The sequence below is a fragment of the Marmota marmota genome, unplaced genomic scaffold, assembly GCF_001458135.2.
Source record: "Marmota marmota marmota unplaced genomic scaffold, marMar, whole genome shotgun sequence".
Lineage (NCBI taxonomy): Eukaryota > Metazoa > Chordata > Mammalia > Rodentia > Sciuridae > Marmota > Marmota marmota.
Window position 1 is genome coordinate 44,665,566 of NW_026000026.1, and position 23,121 is coordinate 44,688,686.

The 23,121-nt window shown below is 36.3% G+C and overlaps 1 protein-coding gene across 1 annotated transcript in view; it reads right to left on the minus strand.

Moving 5' to 3' along the window:
• Ralgapa2 (Ral GTPase activating protein catalytic subunit alpha 2) overlaps nt 1–23,121 on the minus strand; it is a 293,361-nt gene that overhangs the window by 143,273 nt on the left and 126,967 nt on the right. The window contains exon 25 of the mRNA XM_048811857.1: nt 3,790–3,918. Coding sequence (XP_048667814.1) covers nt 3,790–3,918 — 129 coding nt within the window. The remainder of the gene's footprint in view (nt 1–3,789; nt 3,919–23,121) is intronic.

Sequence of the window (23,121 nt, forward strand, 5' to 3'; positions counted from 1 at the left end):
ATAAATTCTGATTCAGACTGTGTAAATGTACTGAAATACACACACACACACACACACACACACACACACACACTTCACCCATTCATCCAATGATACACTTAAGTCGTTTCCATAATTTGGCCATTTGTGAATAATGCTGCAATGAACATGAGAATGCAGATATCCCTTTGAAATACTAGTTTCATTTCCTTTGGATATATGCTCAGAAGTAGAATTTCTAGATCATAGTTCTATATTTAAGTAGTTGAGAAACTTTACTACTATTTTCCATAACGGCTGTGGTCATTTATGTTTCCACTAACAGTGTACAAAAGTTCCCTTTCTTCCACATCCTCACCAACAGCTTGTTTGTCTTTTTGACAATAGCCATTCTACCAGTGTTTTTTTTTTTAATATTTATTTTTTAGTTGTGGTCGGACACAATATCTTTATTTATTTATTTTTATGTGGTGCTGAGAATCGAACCCAGGGCCTCGCACTTGCTAGGCGAGCGCTCTACCACTAAGCCACAACCCCAGTCCCCTAAAAGTGTTTTTTTTTTTAAAAAAATTAATTTAATTTCATTTTTTTTACATAAATGGAGTACAACTTTTCATTTCTCTGGTTGTACATGATGTAGAGTCACACCATTTGTGCAATTATACCCATACACAGGGGTAATAATGCCCATCTCATTTCTAACAGTGTTTTTAAATTGCATTTCCCTGAAAGTTAGTCATGCTAAATATTTCTTTCATATACCTGTTAGCCAAATGTTTGTCTGGAAGGCTATTTTAAAAAGCTCATCTGGCTAAAAGATACATTTTCACAGAGAACGACCCCATTGTGTGATACTATCTCTATTGAAGGGTTCTAGCACTGTAGAACACTCTCCTATCAAATAATAAAAATTTCAACAAAGTAGGTCCTTTCGGTATAGTCCGAGAAGAGGAATAGCTGAGTCAAATGGTGGTTCCATTCCCAGTTTTCCAAGGAATCTCCATACTGCTTTCCAAATTGGCTGCACCAATTTGCAGTCCCACCAGCAATGTATGAGTGTGCCTTTTTTCCCACATCCTCACCAGCACTTGTTGTTGTTTGTCTTCATAATGGCTGCCACTCTTACTGGAGTGAGGTGGTATCTTAGAGTAGTTTTAATTTGTATTTCTCTGATTGCTAGAGATAATGAGCATTTTTTTGAATATTTGTTGATTGACTGTATATCCTCTTCTGAGAAGTGTCTGTTCAGGTCTTTGGTCCATTTATTTATTGGATTATTTGTTTTTTGGGTGCTTATCTCGTGAAACTCTTTATATACCCTAGAGATTAGAGCTCTATCTGATGTGTGAGGGGTAAAAATTTGTTCCCAGGATGTATGCTCCCTATTCACCTCACATATTATTTCTTTTGCTGAGAAAAAACTTTTTAGTTTGAATCCATTCCATTTGTTGATTCTTAGTTTTAATTCTTGTGCTACAGACATCTTATTAAGGAAGTTAGGGCCTAGACCCAAGTGATGGAAATTAGGGTCTACTTTTTCTTCTATTAGACACAGAGTCTCTGGTTTAATCCCTAGATCCTTGATCCATTTTGAGTTAACTTTTGTGCATGGTGAGAGTTAGGGATTCAATTTCATTTTGTTGCATACGGATTTCCAGTTTTCCCAGCACCATTTGTTGAAGATGTTATTCTTTCTCCATTCACACTTTTGGCACCTTTGTCTAATATAATGTAATTATAATTTTGTGGGTTAGTCTCTGTGTCCTCTATTCTGTACCATTGGTCTACTAGCCTGTTTTGGTGCCAGTACCATGCTGTTTTTGTTACTATTGCTCTGAAGTATAGTTTAAGGACAATTCACAATAGCTAAACTGTGGAGCCAACCTAGATGTCCTTCAGTGGATGAATGGATTAAAAAATGTGGCATTTATACACAATGGAATATTACTCAGCAATAAAAAATAATAAGATCATGGCATTTGCAGGGAAATGGATGGCATTAGAGAAGATTACGCTAAGTGAAGTTAGCCAATCCCCAAAAAACAAATGCCGAATGTCTTCTCTGATATAAGGAGGGTGACTCAAAATGGGATTGGGAGGGAGAGCAAGGGAGGAAGATTACCTCTAGATAGGGAATAGGGGTAGGAGGGCAAAGGAGGGAGAAGGGGAATAGCATGGATCATGAGACTCTCATCATTATACAAAATACATGTATGAAGATGTGAATTTGGTGTCAACAAACCTTATATATAATCAGAGACATGATAAATTATGGTATAATGGTATATTAAGAATTGTAATGCAAAAATAAATAAATAAATGAATGAATTAAAAAAATTTCAACAAAGTAGTATGATTTTCCTCCTTGTATCCTATAAATTTTTTCAACATTGTTTCAAGTCATTAAAAATAGGCTTGAAAGTTCTTTGAGATTATCCTAAAATATTCTGGGATAATCTTTTGAAATAGGGAAGTATGACTCTGAATAGATAATAGTTGTACAGAGGACAAATGGGAAAGCCATATTATTCACAAAAACAACTTTGATTGAATAAATTGAACATTTTCTCTGGTTTCCCTTCCCTAATTCTTTTCTTTTGCTCTTGTCTCTTTTTGCTTTTCTTTGCTGTTTCATTTATCTTTATAAGAAAAAACCTACAAAAATACCAGCATGAACTATCAGCCATACAAAGTATTAAATAAAATTAATTTAAAACCTGGGGCTCAGAGTTTGAATTTACTCTGCACAGAAAAAAAAAGTAGAGTGAAAAGGTACCCATGTGTTAAACAAAATTTAGGGTGTTGGATACTCATACTAACTTCAATACAAATCCCTGGCAAATAGTAAAGTTTATTTTATTTACACCATTTGAAGGGGAAAATGACTCTGAACAGATAATAATTGCACACAATATAAATGGGAAAGGTCCTTTAAATTCAAATGTGTAAGAGTATTCTCCAAAGGAATTAAGATGCTGCCTACATAGTGGCAGTAAATGTAAAGACTGAAAATAAATTCTTTTTGTAGCCTTTAATGCTCATTTAGTCTATTTGATTCCAATTTTTTAAAAAATAATTTTTAGTTGTTGATAGACCTCAATTTTATTTATTTATATGTGGTGCCAAGAATCAAATCCAGTGCCTCTCACATGCCAGGAAAGTGTGCCACTGAGCCACAGCCACAGCCCCTTGATTCTAATTTTTTAGTATAAGAATTCTGCTAGAGTTTTCTGGCACAATAATAAGAAAATAGATATTTCTTTCTGGTAAAAAAAAATTTAGTACTATAATATTTTAAGAAAATATTTCTAGGGCTGAGGATATGGTAGAGTACAAGTTTAGCATGCATGAGGCCCTAGGTTTACTCTTAATTTAAGACCACACACAAAAATTTTTGTTTCTATGAGAATAATAATAATGAAGACCTAACTAAAAAACAACAACACTGTACTGTTAATGTACACTTACAATTTTCTCTTTACTTTGGACAGTTATGTCTGTACCAGCATTTATCAGAAAATGCTAATAAGATTCTAAGAGAAAAATTCTGATTCTGACTGTGTAAATGTGCTGAAATATTAGTGAGGATATGATTTCTCACACTTTGGCCTTTTGATGAAACACCTTTCCAATACCAGTGTGTCATCTTATCCTACAATTTCACACATCAGCTGCCAGGGTATCTACCCTGAGAGCCCAGTTTCACATTGCACTAATGAGTCAACACCTGTTACAAGTGGAGAAATCTGAACCTTGTTAGCGATTGAGAAGCCTCCTGGGAGCCTGGATGCTAAGCATTGTCATACTCACCGCCAACATGTCTGTACTAAGGACCCTTGCTGCAGCCGTGATAAAGTCTCCCACCAGCATTGAGAATCCAGGCAAACCCAGGGAGAAAAAGCGCGGTGGACAGTGCCTTATAATGGTATTTAAAATGTCCTAAAAGGGAAGATAAGAAAACACTATTTATTATTATTTGCATTACTGGGGATTGAACCCAGGGGCACTCTACCACTGAACTACATCCCTGAACCCTATGTATCTTTCATTTTGAGACAATGTACCAATAAGTTGCGAGGCTGGCCTCAAATTTGTGATCATCTTGTCTCAGCCTCCCAAGTTGCTGGGATAACAGGCATGCACCACCAAGCCCAGCTATCACACTGTATTTTTTTTTTTTTTTGGTGCTGGGGATTGAACCTTATGCATGCAAGACTAGCACTCTACCACCTGAGCTATATCCCCAGCCCCACAAATGTAATTTTTAAGAATAAAATTCCAAAGAAGTTTGTCTGTAAATATGACCTCTGCATATTAATCTAAAAGAATGTGGATGACAGAAATTTTTCAGTGGTGGGGTACCAAGAAATGAGATACTACAATGGTAACTGTACTTATTTTACAGGTAAGAGAATGAAGACACCAAACTGTAAGATCATCCAAAATCTAAACAGTGGAAATGAGACAAGACAGTTCTTCTATATTCCACCTAAAGGTGACTCCTTGGACAAGTTTCAGGAGTGTTGAGATATATATAAATCCTATCACTAAAGAAAATTATGTTCTGCTTTTAGCCTTCAATATTTAAAAGTTAAAGCATGCTGTTTATATTAAAGGAAATTTTCACTTTCCAGGTAATTTTATACCCCAACAAACAGAAATGTATAGAGTGCCCAGGTAATGCTGTGATCACTGATGTACTAAGGTCAGAGAGTCAGTGTAGCTGTGAGGAAATGTGTGATTGCAAGGCACAGTATGCAGTGCAGCAGAAACCTTCTGTGTTAAGAGCATTGTATGCCCCAGAAGCCTTGTGTCCTGTGTCTCAATGGCTGTTATTGGTGGCTAGCCACCCCAACTCCCCAACTTCCAACTCTATTCTGAGGCAGTCACCTCAGTCCTGTCTGTGACAAATCAGAGATCCACCATTGGACAGCACTCATGCCATTATAGCTAGGCCATACCTCTGAAGCCATCTGTACAAGTCTGTATATAAGAGGGTAAGTTAGAAAACCATAAACTTCATCTATGCAGTTTTTGGCCAGGAACATTAATCAAACAACCAAAGTACTATAGGCATTGACTAATAGTTATATAATCTATAGTTAGTTCCAATATATGATTAAAAAGCAAAATTAAAAAGTCTCCAGTTTCTGAGTTTTTAGCATGGCCATTGGAAAAATCCTTTAAAATAATTCTGATTTAATTGTATTAGAGCACAGTAGTAACAACATGCCAAATCCTAATACATTAACTTAAATCCCTCATAATACAAATAACCTCATTTGACAACTTACCTTCTTGAAACAGCATTTATATGTGTTCACAAAACTTTTTCCTTACATAGTAGCCTCATTTAATTTTTATAAATCATACTATTTGTATCATCAACATGACTGCACAATGTTTTATCTGTTAAAGCTTACAAATGGCAAACAGTTTATCAAATGCTAATTTAAAGTTTTGGCATTTTGGCAGAGTTTTTCCTGTGCTAAAAATAAACAAATATACAGATAGGTAGATAAGAGGAAGGAAGGAAGGAAGGGAAGAAAAGTCTGAACCATGCTTCTTCTTAGTTAATGTTTAACCTGCTTTAATCACGCCCTGTGACACACTTTAGGGTTCCTATCAGCAAAGGCAAACATTCTAAGGGGACCAGCAGATGGGTGCTGCCCTTTAGAAAGTGTGTGGTAAACTCATGCTCCAGGAGTAGAACAAAAGATCCACCTTTTTCATAATTAAGCCTCTGATTAATGCCCTGGGCTCCTCACCACACACCTGTAATTACTCACAGAGGTACGCATTGTGCTGGGCCTTGACTCAGAATATCAGACATCAAGCTATCCAGCAGCAGATGGAAGCACATTTCTGTTGACATATGCTGCTATGAAAGGATTCGTGCAAACCTGGCTAGCAAGGTAGCATAATGCCATGCATCTGAAGATTAATAATGCAAACAACCATGATGTTAACTTTGTTATGTTTGTGTTAATTCCATCTGTTGAGATGAGGAACTAAAACCCCAAAGCCTATGGGTTTTAAAAATCTTTAGCACATACTTAAATGAGCCATTTTTGCCACTGGAATTTAAAGTTTTAATTAAAAAATGCTTTTCTGGGATAGGTTTATGGGAATTAGGAACTAAGTCCTTTAATAAGCTAAAGCCAGAATTTATAAATGGAATCCATCTTGCTTCATAAGATTTGTATGTGTAAAGTCAATGATCTGTAAAATGGGGCATTCAGAAAAATTTACTAAGTTGCCATGATGCTAAAGACAGCAGATATGCATGCAGCTGAGATAAAGTCACACAGCTCCCCCAGCCCCTGGACCTCAGCCAGTCACTTCAACAGAACCTGTTTCTATGGGCAAGAAGATCGGAAAGAGGACACAGTAACAGATGGTTAGCCTAACCTACTCTGCCATCCACGTTAAGAGTGCGCCCCTAGGAGAAGCAGGGCCCGTGCCACAGTCACCAAAGAGCACTGGGGTAGGGTTAATGTGGGGGTTAAAGAGGAAACTATATGAGAAGTCAGCCAAATTACAGCCACATGTCTGCTTCCTTTGCTTATCCACATTAACATGGAACAACTCAAAGATTCTACCTTTGTGACAACATTTTAATAGGAATAACCATGTGGTACTCAAAAGAGAGCAGTTTCGAACAACAACAAATTGCTCCATTCATTTCTTTTTTTTTCCTAATATTTTTTAGTTATACATGGACACAATATTTTGTTATTCATTTTTATGTGGTGCCAAGGATCGAACCTAGTGCCTCACATGTGCGAGGCAAGTACTCTGCCACTGAGCCACAACCTCGGCCTGCTCCATTCATTTCTAACTAATCATATAACTCTTTAAAAGATTATTAAGATCATAGTTGTAATTAGAATCAATCTTCAGAAATATAAAATAAAAATCTTCAGACTTTGAAACTTTCTTTGCAGCCTCTGAGGCATTATATATATGTAAGACAGACCCATACTTCCCACACATGAATCATTCATGTACAGCCCTCATGCATTTTGCCATATTCACCTCAAAGGCAAACATGATTTGCCTAATCAGTTTTCCCAGTGACTCATTTTTTTTAACTTAAATAAAATTATTCTGAAAAATTAGTATCATTTGTCTTAGAAAATACTCCCTTAAATAAATATAATGACAGTAAATCAATGATACTGAGTTTTTGCTAAAAGTATTACTGACAGATAGTGATCTGACCAGTCTGAAGCAAAAGGGCCCTCCTTGTTTGAATCGTTAAGATGGTGTAAAAACACTCCTCTACCTACTCCAGGTGGCCTACCTGAAAGCATCACAAGGAATGGCCAACACAAAGAAAAAGGCCATCATTCCCACTATGTTGTTCACTGCTATTTAGTGTTGCCCCAGATTTGACCATGAGCAGGAAATGCCCCTGCACTCAAACTCTGCTCTGGTGAAAAGAACTCCAAAACTGGGGCCATGAGGCCTGGGTTCACAGACATGTGTGAGACTGTAGGCAAATCATATCATGCCTGGGCTTCACATTTATCCTCCATAGAATGGGATGATTCTGTCTTAAAAACTAATATCTAACAGGATAGTAGATATGAACATATGGTTTTGTAAACTGAAAATCATCATACAGAAGTAAATAGGGTTGTGAGTAAAACAAAAAAATCAAAAAGGGGAAGAACTCTAAGGATTTCACTATACAGAATCTACTTTATAAGTTCAATTTGTACTATTCAGCAAAAATATTACTTTTTTGATCCACACAAATTCAAGTAATATTTTAAAAACATTTCAAAGTTTGTACAAACAAGCCTCTTAGATCACACATCATCCCAGAAATTAAAAGGCTCCAGAAATTAGTGCCTTCAAACAATATTCTGAACAAGTCATTACAGCAATTATGCATAGACTATGTACTTTATAAGAAAAACAAGGAAACAAAAACACAGAAAAAGGATCATTTTAGATTTTCCAGATTTCATTCTTTTGAGGAATTCTAGAATTTATCCCAAACAAGTAAGTATGGTAGCAAGAATTAGTTTCTTTTCCACTCTAAACAGACTCAAACAATAAAATAAAACAATAAGTTCAATGGTAAATGGAGTATAAAACAGGAATTAAGTTTATCCTTTAAAGTTGACCAGTCTGAAGCACAGACAAAATTCTTGCATATGCTTTTTGTTCAAAGGAAATAGTCATGAAAAATATTGTAACATGGTGAAAAGGACACCAAACTAGTATTTTTCTCTTGTTTTGGTGAAAAGTCCATGTGCATACTACATACTGAGAGTGAAAAGCTAGACTGTAAAATGATAATTGTGAATTTGTAGCTTATCAAAAGATACGGGTTTATGAGAAAGTGACTGGTGAGAACATCTGTCTCTTATCACTGATCTTGCAAAAAATCAGGTAATTCAAATAGAGGCGTGTTGTTTCCTATCCTCCAAAGCACAGTTCTATAAACACAAACCACATTCAGCCCGGTAAATGAATCGCTTTAATTGAATGCTATGTACACAGTAACTGGAAAAACCATAAGCGATAAGAAAAACATATGGTGATGGCAACAGAAATTGGTTTATTCATTTTGCATAGTGTTGTTTCTTTAGTTCTTTTATAATTGACCTTTAGAACGATAAATGTGTAAAATAATTTTGTTTATTATGGCTCCAAACCTTCCAACAATTACACAAAATGAAAATTTAAAAGGAAGGATTCATTCTGGAAGCATTTCCATTGTTTACATAATTGCACAGCTATAATTTAGTGCTCATGTTGTTATGGAAAATAAAAAAAGGGCCATTATGGGCCATTTCAATTCAAAATATTGCACAGTGGTGTCAAAAAATGGGGGAAAATGTTCACTTTAAAACAGTTTAAAATGGATTAGCCCTATAAATAAAAACATTTCAATATAGTATCCTATGAAATACAAATGTTTAAGAAGTAGCCATCCTTCAAACCCTATTAGAAATGTTGCAACTGTACTTTCACACCAATTACATATATATTATTCACTTAATATTTGCTCACAGCCCAGCAGATGATGTTTGTAACACAATAGCTGGCCATCTGTCTCCCTGCATTTCCTTAGCGGACTTATGCCTGCTTCTCAAGAGCAAACAGATCCAGTTATTCCTCCTAAAGTCACTCAGACTCTCTATGAGGCCAAATATAATCATCAAGAATAAAATCTGTGTATGCAAAATCATCCATCCCCTCATTTAACTTTTTACTCTAAGCAAACTACAATGCTACATAGATGACTTTACTGCTATATTTCAGGGAAGAAGGCTGTCTTTTATTTAGGAAATTCTATAGGAAGCTCTTTTATTTGGTAAAGTGGGGAATGTTGGGATCTACTTATCCCAGTTGTCTGGTTGATGAATAGATATAATTTGTTCCATACTTGCATAATTAATTTTAAAAATATTTGAATGTAGAGGACCCCTTTAAGCACTACTTTAAACCTAGATATAATTTAAAGCTTCCTTAACAATTACAAGCAGCCACAATCCTGTAGTGCCTGGAGGACTATTTGTAAATATCAGCTATTGCTTGATTGGCAATGTTCAGAAATGCTGAGTGGAGAGCATTAGTAACCACAAGAACAGATCTGAAGAGGCCTCAAATCCCAAGGCCTGGTCTTCTCCCTTCTGCTAGTGAGTCTCTGTTCTTTCAGCTCTGTGCACAAAGACATCCTATAAGCGGCTACCTGTTTTCTGGGGACAAAAAAAATAAACGCTTTGTCATTATGGTTCTAAAAAACAATAGACTAAGTGTAGCATCAGTATTGCACTTTCAGAAAAGTCAGTGCAAAAGACAACGAGACAGAGCTGCAAATTACTTTCAAGATCTGGGCTAAAAAATATGTGGTATGTGGTATGTGCTATATGTTATTTGTTAAAATGGTCATTTATAGTTCAATCTGGGGGAAAAAAGAGGTGTTCCCGCCCCCCACAAGTTCTGGATAAAATGTAACTTCTTTGGGTATAACTATGTTACTAAGGCCTGGAGAAACAGGAAAACACAAAGTAATTGGTTTCTGTGACTGAGAATGAAAGTCACCTAGCCCTTTTCTCCATGAGGAAGGATTCATTCTGGAGAAGACACTGAATGTCCTGAAAAAGTACAAAGGGGGTGGAGAAGTATGATACAAATTTATATGGTCATGATACATTTACAAAGTATCAGGGTTTTAGGAGTGACAAAACAAGTAGACAGATGGCACAAAGTTGCTGCAGCCTCAACCCCAAAAGAAGATCTCTGAATATATATATATTTTTTAATGATTGCTTTACAACTATTCATCATCTGTAAAGAAATGCCTGGCTGGCCTGTAAACTGATGAAAACTGATTATCCTACTTCATGAAAAGTGGGTGATAGATAAATAGATATGAAAAACTATATATGACTTTTATTTTATATTGGGGTTGATAAGTCAGCAGCCTGTCTTAAATGCTTCTTCTTTTTGTTATTTGTAACAGCTTTATTGAGATATAATGCGTATGTAATAAAAATCTACACTATAAAGCATACAAAATAGCTTTTAGTATCATTACAGAATTGTGCAACTATTACCACCATATAATTTGAGAACATTTTCATTACCCCAAAATGAAACCCTATAGCCATTAACAGCTACTTCCCATTTCCCCTCCACCCAGTACCCAGCAACCACTAATCTACCACCTAACTCTATGGATTTGCCTAACTGGATTTTTTTTTCAGAATATGGAATCATACAGTATGTGGCTTTTCATATTTGATTTCTTTCACTTCACATGTTTAAGAGGTTCATCCATGTTGTAACATACAGCAATTAATTCCCTTTATAACTGAATAATGTTATTGTATTGATAATATTCTACATTTTATCTTTTTATCAGTTGATGGACATTTGACTTGTTTTCACCTCTTGGTGACAGTGAATAGTACTGCTATGAAACTTTGTGTACAAGTTTCATTTGAATATCTGTTGTCAATATTTTTGGGTAGATACCTAGTAGTGGAATTGTTTTTCTAGAAATTACATGTTTACATTCTGAGGAACTATCAAACTGTTTTCCACAGAAGCTCTATCATTTTATATTCTCACCAAGAAAGTACAAGGGTTCCAATTTCTCCACTTCATTCTTGACATTTATTATCCCACTTTTTATTTATTTATTTACTTATTTTTTCAGTTTTTCAGAGTACTTTCTTTATTGTACAATGCCATATTTTTTGATGTACAACAAAAATAAGGAACAGAATGAAACAGATGATCAAAGCATATTTAATTAATACCCAGACAAGAGCATTCTTGAGTGGAAAATAGGTGGTCATTACCTCTGTATCCCAGATGACCACCTCTACTCTTCACCTTCAGATGACATTAGAGCGATCAGGCATCACCAAGAAAGTACAAGGGTTCCAATTTCTCCACTTCATTCTTGACATTTATTATCCCACCTTTTTTTTTTAAAGTGTTATTATAGCCATCCTTGTGAGTGTGAAATGGTATCTTGTAGTTGTGATTTGCATTTTCTAATAATGGTGAATATCTTTTCATGCACTTGTTAGCCATTTTTAGATTTTCTTTGGGGAGATTTATATCCTTCACTCAAATCCAAGATTGTGAAGATTTCTTCCTTTCTTCTAAAAATTTTAATATTACTCCTTAAACTTAGGTCTTTTTAAAGTTAAATTTCACAAATGGCATCAAGTCTGACTCAGGACCACTTGGAGAGACTATTCTTTTCCCCTTGAATTATTTTTACACCTTCATCAAAAGTCAGTTGACCATAGAACTGTAAGTTTATTTCTGGAGTCTTCATTCTATTTCATTGATCTCTAAATTTTTACTAATATCATACTGTTTTAAATATTGTAACTTTGCAGTTAAGTTTTGAAATAAGAAACTATTAGTTCTCTTTTTCAAAATTATTTTGGTTATCAGGATTCCATATGAATTTTAGGATCACCTTTCTATTTCTGCAAAAAAGGATATTAGGATTTTGATAGGAATTGTGTTGAATCTGTAGATCAGTTTGGGAGTACTGTTAATCTTAAGTCTTCTGAACTAGAAATATGGGACATTTTTAAAATTTAACTTTGGCAGTTTTAAAGTTATTACAGTAACATTTATAGTTTATAGTGTGCTTATGATACACCTTCTTGCATAAATTTATTCCTAAGTATTTTATTCTTTATAATGCTCTATAAATGGGAATTAATTCAATTTTCAAATTGTCCATTCTGGTGAAATAAATTAGGCTGACTTTGGTATAGTGTTCTTGTATCCTAGAATCTTGCAGAATTAATTTATTAGTTCTAATGTGTGTTTGTGTGTATGTGTGTGTGTGTGCGTGTGTGTGTGTGGTGTATTCCATAGGGTTATCCAAATATGAGACGAATCATTTGTAAATTCAGATAACTTTCCTTTTTCTTCCCAGTCTGGATGCCTTTTATTTCATTTTCTTATTGACTGGCCTGGGTAGAATTTATAAGCACACTGCTGAACAGAAGTGGTAAAAACAGATATCCTTGTCTTGTTCTTGATCTTTGAATATGGGAATTTAGAATGGAAATGCCTGTTATTTCTTTGGTGGGAAGAGAGCCAGAGAACTGTGGCATCCAAACCCAAGGAAACCTTTTTCAGAATATTTTTGGAGAGAAAAATTAGTGCTTTCCACAAGAATGCATAGAGTACTATAGATCAGAGCCTCCAAGAAAATATTTCCCCTTCATCACACGAATCGAGTCATTCCCTTAATCTCAAGTCTTCAACCACATGGGGAAAACATAAAGTCCCTTTTCTCTGACCAACACCACACTCTACTTACAGCCCATGGATCATGAGGGGCTGCTGTCTTTCATGTGTGCTTCCTGTAATGGGCATTTCACAGTCCACTGTGACTAACAGGAAGATTGTAAACCTACTAGAAAATTCTGGCACATTTATAAATTCCTTAATATTAGGAAAACTGTTGGAGAGTCATGGAAAGAAGTTAGTTACCAGCTGTACCAACAGCACGTTGAAGACACTGTGGCCTGACTATGAAATGACTATCTCAGTCGTGACCCTGATAAGACTCAAATCTGCAACATTACAGTTTGTATAACAGGTTGGCTTAATGAGGTTGATGCAGATGCTCAAGAGCATTTATTAAATCCTCACAATGGGTCTTCAGCAAATGAGGTCTTCAACAAGTTGATGCAGCAAGTGTCAGCAGTGGAAGTGACTTAGCTACATCAGACTCTGAACACGAGACACAGATGCAGCATACAAAAGAAGACTAGACTTGATGGCCAAAGCTGAGGGGTAAATCTATGCAAAAAGGTATTTATACATTGCCAAGGAAGTTATGAGGGGCTGAGGAGCACATAGAAGGACACTAAAATCTGTTTTTTTCTGAATTAACCAGCTGTTTGTTTAGAAGAAACAAAACTGAGTCTACGTTCTCTGCCTCCTGCATACCCCATTGCCGCAGTCTGGCTGGGCACAATCAGGAGCCACTTGTCAAAAGAAACTAACTTTATTTTTAGAACCACACACGCCAAACAAAACAGCCTCTCAGGAAAAATCCTCAGAGCCTCAACTGCCACCACCGGCTTTCCACAAGCCTCTCTCTCCCACACAAGCCTCTCTCCACCTCCCACAATCCTCCTGCTCTTGAGGCCGATTGGCTGGGTCACGTGGGCGGAGCCAAAAAAAGTCCCCCAGTGAGCAGCTCCGTGGTCTGAAAGGGCAGGGAAACAGTCCAATGAGCATCACCGCAGAGGAGCCAATCAGCTAGATGTTGCTGGGGCCGAGGAGCCAATCAGCTAGATGTTGCTGGGGCCGCTGTGAGCCAATCATCAGCCGGCAGCTAGAAGTTTGCTGGCAGCTGGAAGTTTGCTGGGGCCCCTTTGGCTGTGGCTCTCAACACCCCATCACTATAGCTTTTAGAATGTTCTTTAGCAGAGGCAAAACCAAAAAGTCACTGCCATCACAGATAACAGGGTGGTTAAAAAGGCACTTATAGTGTACAGTTGTATAAGTAATATTATTAAGGTAGGAATTGCTCAAATGGGCAAAATTTGCACATATATAATACAGGACTAGTGAGATAAACCTAGGAATAGTATAACTGCTTATTGTTCATCCTGTCTTAAGAATGTGTCAGTAAGAAATATACACTAAGAATACTGAAAAGAAATTCTTAGATGAAATCATAGGTTTAATATGGTCAGGTACTACTGTTCTTTAAGTTCTTTTGCTTTACCTAATAATCATTTAAAAACACAAATAATACTTTTGTAAGGTATACTTTTAAGTGAAGTTAGTAAGTCCTAAAGCTTACATCCTACTGACTCTCAAGGAAATATTATTACATGAGGGAACTGGCTCATAGTATGCTATCTTCAAAAGAAAAACAGGCCTCCTAACAAAGCATTCTTCTTAGGAAACTGCTAGAGAGAAACTGTGTGTGTGTGTGTGTGTGTGTGTGTGTGTGTGTGTATGGGCTGGGGGGTGGGCAATAAGAGGGAGTGCATAAGGGAAAAATATTAAAAATTTACCAGAATTCCAAGAAGAAATCAAAGTTCCTATTTTCCCCTCAAAATGAACAGTGGAGAACACATGCCAGTTGTGACTTCTGTGCTCATTTAACTGTGTCCTCAACTCTGCTATAAGACTTAGGGCTTCAGATGCCATCAAGACTAATGTCCCTTGCATTTAAATTTATTTCCTTTTCACATGTTGAAATGGGAAAACCTTGTTCTCAGCTTTGCATGAAAATGAACCCGCATTGTGATCTTTGCCCAAGAGCAGGCTAAAGAGGTAAAACTGCTTCTGTTGGAGATTTCCCATGTTCTCTGGTATGTTCTTATATTAGAAAATAAATCAACTTTAAAATATAATTATTACTCATTTCTTTCAATCTGAGATAACAAAAAATGCATGCTCTCTAGTTTCTTTTCTTATAAGTAAAATAATTCTATCTGCACATAGCAGCAATAGTGAAGCCCTCAACAATTTTGTGTTTTGTTAAAAAAAAAAAAAAAGGGTTGGGGACAACCTCATGGCCATTCAATTACAGGAATCTATAAACTGTCCCACTGATGGGATCAGAGGCCTGCAAGAATTATGCAGAGCAGCCACAACAGGGAAAGTTTTTGTTTCTGCTTGGGCAACAAAATTATAACTTTTGCTTTTGTAATTTGTATTTCAATAAAGAGCTCTCAAGAATGGCTGAAATTTGATAGAAAATTTCAAAACAAGCCAGTAAATTATACTGCTTATAGAGCAACCTCAGGCAAGTTCCATTAACAACTTAGCAATTAACAAAATCTGTATTTCAACTGCCCTGCCTATCCTTGGAGGAAAAGCCCATCCCATGAGAATTCTATCACAGGAAAAAAAAAAAAAAAAAAAGAGGTGAGACCATTGAGAATAATCAATCAACCTCTCTAGATGGACAAACAGCTCCATGCTTCAAATTCTAGCAATTTACACATAATAAAATTCACTTTGGGAGCTTAAGAAGTACTTTCTCTTCTTCTTTAAATAAAGGTAGTTTATAGCAGATGTTGGAGGGAATAAGGAAGAAAGAAAAGAAGGGCTTTAAAGATAAGATTCCAGTAAAGAGACCACTAATTTGCTCTCTGATCCTGGACATATACTTTCCTATTGAACGTTAATTTCACCATTTGTAAAATGAGAATAAAAATATAACATAACCAGAGTGCTCTTATAAAGGGCAAAGGAGATCATGTCTGAAAGCATTTTATGAACTCCAAAGCCTTATACATTATTCCTTTTATTAAATTATAGACTTATAATCATCTTAAAATTTATTTTATAGGATCACTTGACAAATAAATTGCAGATTTAATTTAAAATCCATATCATCTCAATAATTCTTTACAAAAACATTTTAATAAACTGATAAATATCTTCAATGACAATGGGGTTGAAGTTGCCATGTTGGCTGTTGTGAGGGTCTGAGACAGGATGAAGCAAGGCTCCTGCCTTCTAGAGATGACCTCTCAGGACCAGGGGACAGCCACACAGAGCTGCCTGAGGCCAGGTCAAGAGCACAGGGCTCCTGCACAGGGACAAACAGTATGCCATAGGGACCTGGGAGAGAAGCAACTAGGTGACACAAGGCACTGGATCTTTACAAAAGGACCATGCTGCATACATTCAACTAAGACCCCAGTGCTAAAAAAAAAATGGTAGGTATTTTTTTTAATATCATACTACTAAAAGGTTCTCTTTTGCTAGAAATTCTCTGCTCTGCAGATACCCACCAGAGAATATTTTTCCATGGGAGAACAAAAGGGAAACTGTTGCTTATTGTTTCTATAGAAAACAATGTTCTCTAAAATATGTTCCAGTAAATAGCATTAATAGCAGAACAATCTGCAATCACCACACTACCACTTATTGTTATACATTAAGAAGAAATCAACAAAGAGATTATTCTCCACAACAGAGAGCACTTTCTCACAGAAACAAAACCTACAATTTAAAATGCTTTTCTTGACATTATTTCCTTATATCTAAACCTATCCTGTATGGATTATAAACCACAGTCATGATTTAAAATCTCTTATATTCAAACCATTCCTTCCCTATAGGGATTTATAGTGTCCTCTCCTTCCCTAAGTATAACTTTGGTACTTGAAATGCCTCTAGAAGCCATCCCCTTGGCTCTCAGTGCCTTTTTGCTGACAGAAAAATGTGAATTTTCTTAAAGTCTTCATAGAATTCTAAATGAGAAAAGAGGATATCTTGCAGGTCAACAAGCTATAGTCTAAGCATCAGACCCCTTCTGCAGTAAATGGGCCCGTGCCTACAGAAGTCCTATTGTCCTTACCTTCCCAAGGATCCAGCCAGTGAGAGTCATTAGGAACCCATTTCATGGTACCGAGCAGCTCAAGCCAGAAAAGGACATGTGGGAACCAATTCAAAGATGTAGCCACTTAATTGGGATTCTGAGGGGCAAGCTCTAGAGTGGAAATTTCCTTCTGAAGGCCCGTCAAGAGACTGACAGTCTCAGACTGAACACTGTAGAGCTGGAGAGGAGGTACATGCACAGAAAGTTGCACTAGCAAGAGTTCTAGCTCTGGAGATAAAACAGCCTAATCTCTCTCCCCACTGCACTTCCTCAGATATGTGAAGAAAGCAATTTTCTCTATGTATGTGTTAGCTTTCCTTCATGCAAGCTTTTCTCTTGACCATCCTTCCTCTCAGCAACTTGGATGGTACCCAGGTGGGGACCAGAATCTGAGCAACTCCCTGCTCAATATACTCAATATACTCAGCACCATAGCTTTAGGATTTCAGGCCAAAATCTATCTCAGATCATTTTCATGTTAACTTGAATTAATCAAATCAACCCATGTTTTACTTCTTAAATTGATTTTTTAAATGAATGCAGAATTTAATAAGTGGAATCACATAAACCACATCCTCCCCTTTTGAAAAACATTCAAATATTAGCAAATTTCATATAATTCAACCTAAAATATTTGTCTTTCTTACTTCAATTTCCTTGGTTAAACTTTTGTATACTTTAATTTCTTTGACTTAAGAGAGCTGGTCTTTTGTATTTCTGATTCCTGAGTTCTGTCATTTAATTGATGTTGCTTAGTTCTTCTCTCAACCTAGTATCATATCTTGGTACTCTTCTAGGGAAAGGTTTCTCTGCCTCAGCACTATGGACATTCTGGATCACAAATTCTTTGTGCTGTTTAACAATATCTTGGCTTCTCTGTACTAGATGCCAATGAACACCCCTCTCTCCAGTTATGACGACCAAAAATGTCTCTAGACATGACCAAATGTCTCCACGGGTTGGCAATTCCCCTATCCCTCAAGAGCCACTGTTCTAGGGTGAAGAAAGCTGACTAGCTCACCCCAGATGCCAAAATTTCAGCTGGTGAGGTTCAGCTCAACTGCTCTCTTCACAATGCCATGTGGATTTGGAACAGCCAGGTTCAAAGGTGGTCTTTTTGTCCTTCCATTTTCCATCAATCAATACATTTACTGAGCATCTACTCTTTCTGGGAAAAATCAAGATACACTCCAGTGACTCCAGCAAGGAAGATTCTGGTGACTTGGGCCTTGGGAGAGGCCATAACAGAGTCTCCTTCCCTAAGAAACCTCAGGGCAAAAGAACACATTCTCTACTGAAAAACATAAGTCTGGCTTATATACACATCATGTAACAGCTTAGTGGGAACAATCTTTCATTTTCCCATATATATTGAGTTGCTATTCTATTGAATTTTTATGCTTTAATTGATTTCACATAGCATGTCTTATTAAATACTTTGAAGATTTATGGTATACTCTTCACTGATAGCATTTACTTAAAAAAAAGTCTCTATATTTTTAAATCTAGCAAGGGATATAAAACAAAACTTGAGTTTCTGGCATCTCAGGTAGAATTTTTCCTCTCTGGATCAATCTCCCATGCTATCATCTTACGCTTTTAAAAGCTGTGAAACAAGTTCACTGCTCACATGTTAAACCTTATAACCGAAACCTCTACCATCTGTTACCTTTTACATATTTCTGCTTTCCTCTTTGAGGAGTAAGTGGGCTTCATCTGTAGCCTAATGAAAGTAACTATTGGTTTTATAGCTTGTAAAGAAAAGAAAAGGAGCCATCCAGTTTATCATGCTTATACAATCATTGAGCTGAAGTCCCTATAATCGCTGATAGCTGAATGAAGTTCCAATAACACTGTCTTTGATACAACCTGACTATCCTACAGCTTGTACATTACCATGGAACATCACAGGAAACACTCAGAAATTATTGGATGTTATTTGATGGTATTAACATTAATTATATGATAGCTTCTATATTTTATCACTCTGAATTTTGTATAATACATGATAATTATTACTAACAAAACATGTCAGGAGAGTACTGGTATCACATACCACCTATCTCTGTAAATGATAGTCTTTCATCAAAGCTAAGTTAAACTTAAAAGTTTTGTTTATTGCTATAGTTAACCCTGATATTCAATAAAATCTCATTCATGTAAAATCATGTAAATTTAAATTAATAAAATTATATTTTAGAAAAATAAGAGCTTGTTTTTAAGTGTAAAATTACTTTAAAAACAAATATTAACAAAATTGGCTAATAAAAACATCAAATGACAGAGACTTTTAGAAGTTCTATTTTAATAACCCTAAGTAAATTTTTAGTTTGCACACACTATTTGAATTTCAAAAGGGTTAGAAAACATGTTCTTTTAAGTAAAGAGAAAAACTCCATGGAAATCCTTCCCACACAGTCCTAATTCCTATCAGGCAAGAATTCTTTAGGGATGCTTGGTGTCTCCTCCACTGCACCTGTTTGGCCTGCCCAGTGCTACCATGTCCAAGAGTCAATCTTTACAGTTGCTTTCTCTCTACAGTGCCAACCTACCTTCTTTTCTTCCACTGCTGGTCTGAAGTGGTTTTGGCTTTGAGAGACAATGTCAATAGTGCCAGTAGGCTCTACCTTCTCAGGATACTAAATCTTACTCAGCACTATATCTTACTTGCCACAAATATCTCTCTCTCTCTCTCTCTCTCTCTCTCTCTCTCTCTCTCACACACACACACACACACACACACACAAATCACATATGCACAGAATTGCACAACATACCTACACATGTTAATATCCACATGCATATTTACATATATACATACATGTGTTTTCTCTCTCTCTCTCTCTCTCTCTCACTCTCTCTCTCTCACACACACACACACACACACACACACGTTTAAATACATTTACATTCACACAAACCCCATCTGTGTCCCAGTCCTTGTTAGCCCTCATTAATGTGCCCCTGGGCTATTACCACAATTCCCTTTCTGTTCTTGCTGTCATCATTCTCTTATGATTATAATCCACCCCACATAATAACTATGGCTTAAGCTTCTTAAAATACTTTTTGAGCATGTTGAGTGTCATGCTCAAAAAACATTTAATAGCTCCCTGTTAAACTACCCTGAATCAAGGTTCTCTACAGTGCTGCCTGGATTCATGTTCGAATATTATTTCCATACTGATACCTGGTACTAAAGCAAAATAACTCTAGTCATTGTTCCTTGAACATGACCTGAGAAGTTTTGTATTTATGCCTTTTGACGTTGTTGTTGTTGTTGTTACCAGGGATCAAACCCAGAGGCACTTAACCGCTGAGCTACACTCCCAGCCCTTTTCATTTTTTATTTAGAGACAGGATCTTACTAAGTTGCTTAAGATAGGTTACTGAGGCTGGCTTTGAACTTGTGATCCTCCTATCTCAGCCTCTCAAGTTGCTGGGATTACAGGCATGCCCCACACTGCCTGGCTGTATCTTTGTCATGTAAAATTCCACCCCTTCTTGTCCTGTCTAAATTCTATCCATCTTTGAAAGTCCTGCTAAATCCCTCCTCTTCCATGAGCTGTTTTCAACTCAACTTAGCTAGAAGGATGTTCATCACAGTACTATTTTCCATAATGTGCATATCACTTGTTTGGTTCTGTATACAAGTTGACAGTTTATAGATATTTATTTATGTGACTCATACCCTCAGAACCTGACTAGGTCTTTACCGTGGTGGGGAAAAATGTTCAACAAAAATTAAACTTTGTGCCATATATAGGGAAGAGTGATGTGACCCTGATAATAAAATGCCCCCAAATAAATCAGAGGATCAGGAATGCTCGGGTCTTTGAGGTCCCCTAATGCAATTAATTCTCAACTTACTTGTGGTCAGGTGAGGGCCCCACAACCAGTGAGTGACAAAGCTGAGTCTAGCTCCCAACACTTAAAAGGTTTTCAATATGAAGCTTGTCACACATAAGAGTCACATACTAAATACACTTTGAAGACATTTTGTATCCTAAAGTCTTGAAAGATATATTACCCCATTCTTAAAAACCGTAGGAGTAAGGCTTAGGATTAAACATTTCTTTCTCACTGTAGAAGGCCATAAAACTTCTTCTTAAATGAAGTGTTTACAAAATTAACCATTTAAAGTTCATCTATTGATTCACATCAAGACTACTGTTTACCAAATATCAATTAAATTTTTAAATTCACAAATATGTACTTTATTCTGTTAGCATTGAATTAAAATCCTTTAACTAAAAACCTTGGTAAAATCACTTGCTGTACTGAATAAGCACTTTAGAGACAGGTATTAAAATGATTTCCTAGGATATGAGATAAACAAGGTCCTCAAATTGCCATCTTAATTCTTTCACTAGAAATGAATACTCATTTCTGTTTTACCTTAAGTATATTTAGAAATTTATACACATTTAACACGTATGATTCTAGTTATAAGTTTAAATTTTTGGCAAAGAACAACTCTTTGTCTGAGAAAAGGTGATGCAATTATTACATATCACTGCATGATACAGGCTGTCTGGGGTTATTAAAAGAGTCAGGTATGTATGGCCAATTTACGAGTATCACCCCTGCACCTTGCTTTCATAACTCAATGAGAGTCTTATGCTCACTGAGGGGTCCCATGGGATCTTTTTACAAACGATTGTTTATTATTATATTATTCCATCATACACCTCATGAGAGGAGGCTGTAACATCTGTTAAAAAAATCTCATGAATTACTTTGACTTCTATGATAGAATACAGCTCTATATATAGTTCTTAAAATCATGTTTTCTTTAACACTGGTGTGGCAAAAGGGTCATTAAAATATGATGTTAAATAAAAGAAAAACATTCCTCAAATAAATTAAATATTCTTGGCTACAAAATAAGTGTTCCAAATTAAGAAAAAATAAGTAAATTAAATTAATGTTACAAGTGTATTAGCAATTGAAATATCAACCAGAACTGATCATGCTCTGCCAATGCCCAGTACAGGACTTCGCAGAACAGTCACTAGCAAGTCAGGGTCTCACTTGCAGACAATCAAATCCAGTTTTCTGAGATTATGAAGGCAAGAACTTATAGCATACCTAACATAGTTAAATCCAATTTATAGTAAGGTGGCCAACAGTATTTCTAGAAGCACCAGGGAATCAAGCACAACCTTCCACAAAGGCATCAAGCAGAAACACTCAGCCACACCACAAGTAGGCCCCAGCTCCTTGTGATGCTTCCTCCCACTCCCATGTCCACTTTCAAGTGCTATATTGGTGCCTCTGCTAGATGCCAACTAGCTGCAAGAAGTCTGGACCATGCAGAGTTCAGCCTTCTAGCTCCTTTCCTTGGGTGGAATGAGAAGCAAGTGGAGAGTGAACCAATAGCTACAGATACACAAGACATTTTCTGGATCATAAGGGCAAAATAAACATTACTGTCTGATTCACAGAATGAGGAGTGGTTATTTCTCCCAATGTTCAGAAATTCTACTATGTCTAATTATTTAGCCAAATCATTATATTCAAAAGTAAGACAACAGATGGGTAAAGTGGGAGGCAGGGTGAGGGGGGCGAGGAACACCTAACACTTTCAGACATCAGAAAAAATAAAACAGGAGGTTAATGAAGCTGTAGTCTTCCTTATCCTTAATGTTGGCATGAGGGCTTATGCTTAGTAAGGGCTGTCATGTCACACTCCACATTGAGGACATTACCCACTTCAAGTCTTTAAACAACTCTCTGAGGAAGGCACTGTAATTGTCCTCATTTTATAGGTAGGGAACCAAGACACAGTGAGCCCAAAGGACTTGGACAAAGAATGCTAAAGTCAAGACTGGGGCTCAGCCTGACTTGAGACCCATGTTTTTAACTGTTACACTTTATCACATGACATTATACACTATCTTTAACACTGTGCTGTTATGGTTCAAATTTGTAACTCCACTGTTGCCTCAGGGCAGAACAATACTAACTTCTCCACCTGAGAGAGGCCTCAAGCTTTTTTGGTGCAATACAAAAGACAACAATATAATACTGTAGATGAAAATGACATTTCCAGAAATTTTTATATGCAAATTTGCAACAATAATTTTGCATTAATGTAAGCTTTGCATTTAAAAGAGAATTTAACTTTGATGTATAACAGACAAATTACATTAAGACATTAAATCTGTAAGTCATTGTTAAAAAATAGTTTGCTTATTATAAGAAAAGAAAACTTTCCAGGCTTTGATATATGTTCTTATAAACATGAAAATAAAATTCCTTCCTCAACTGTC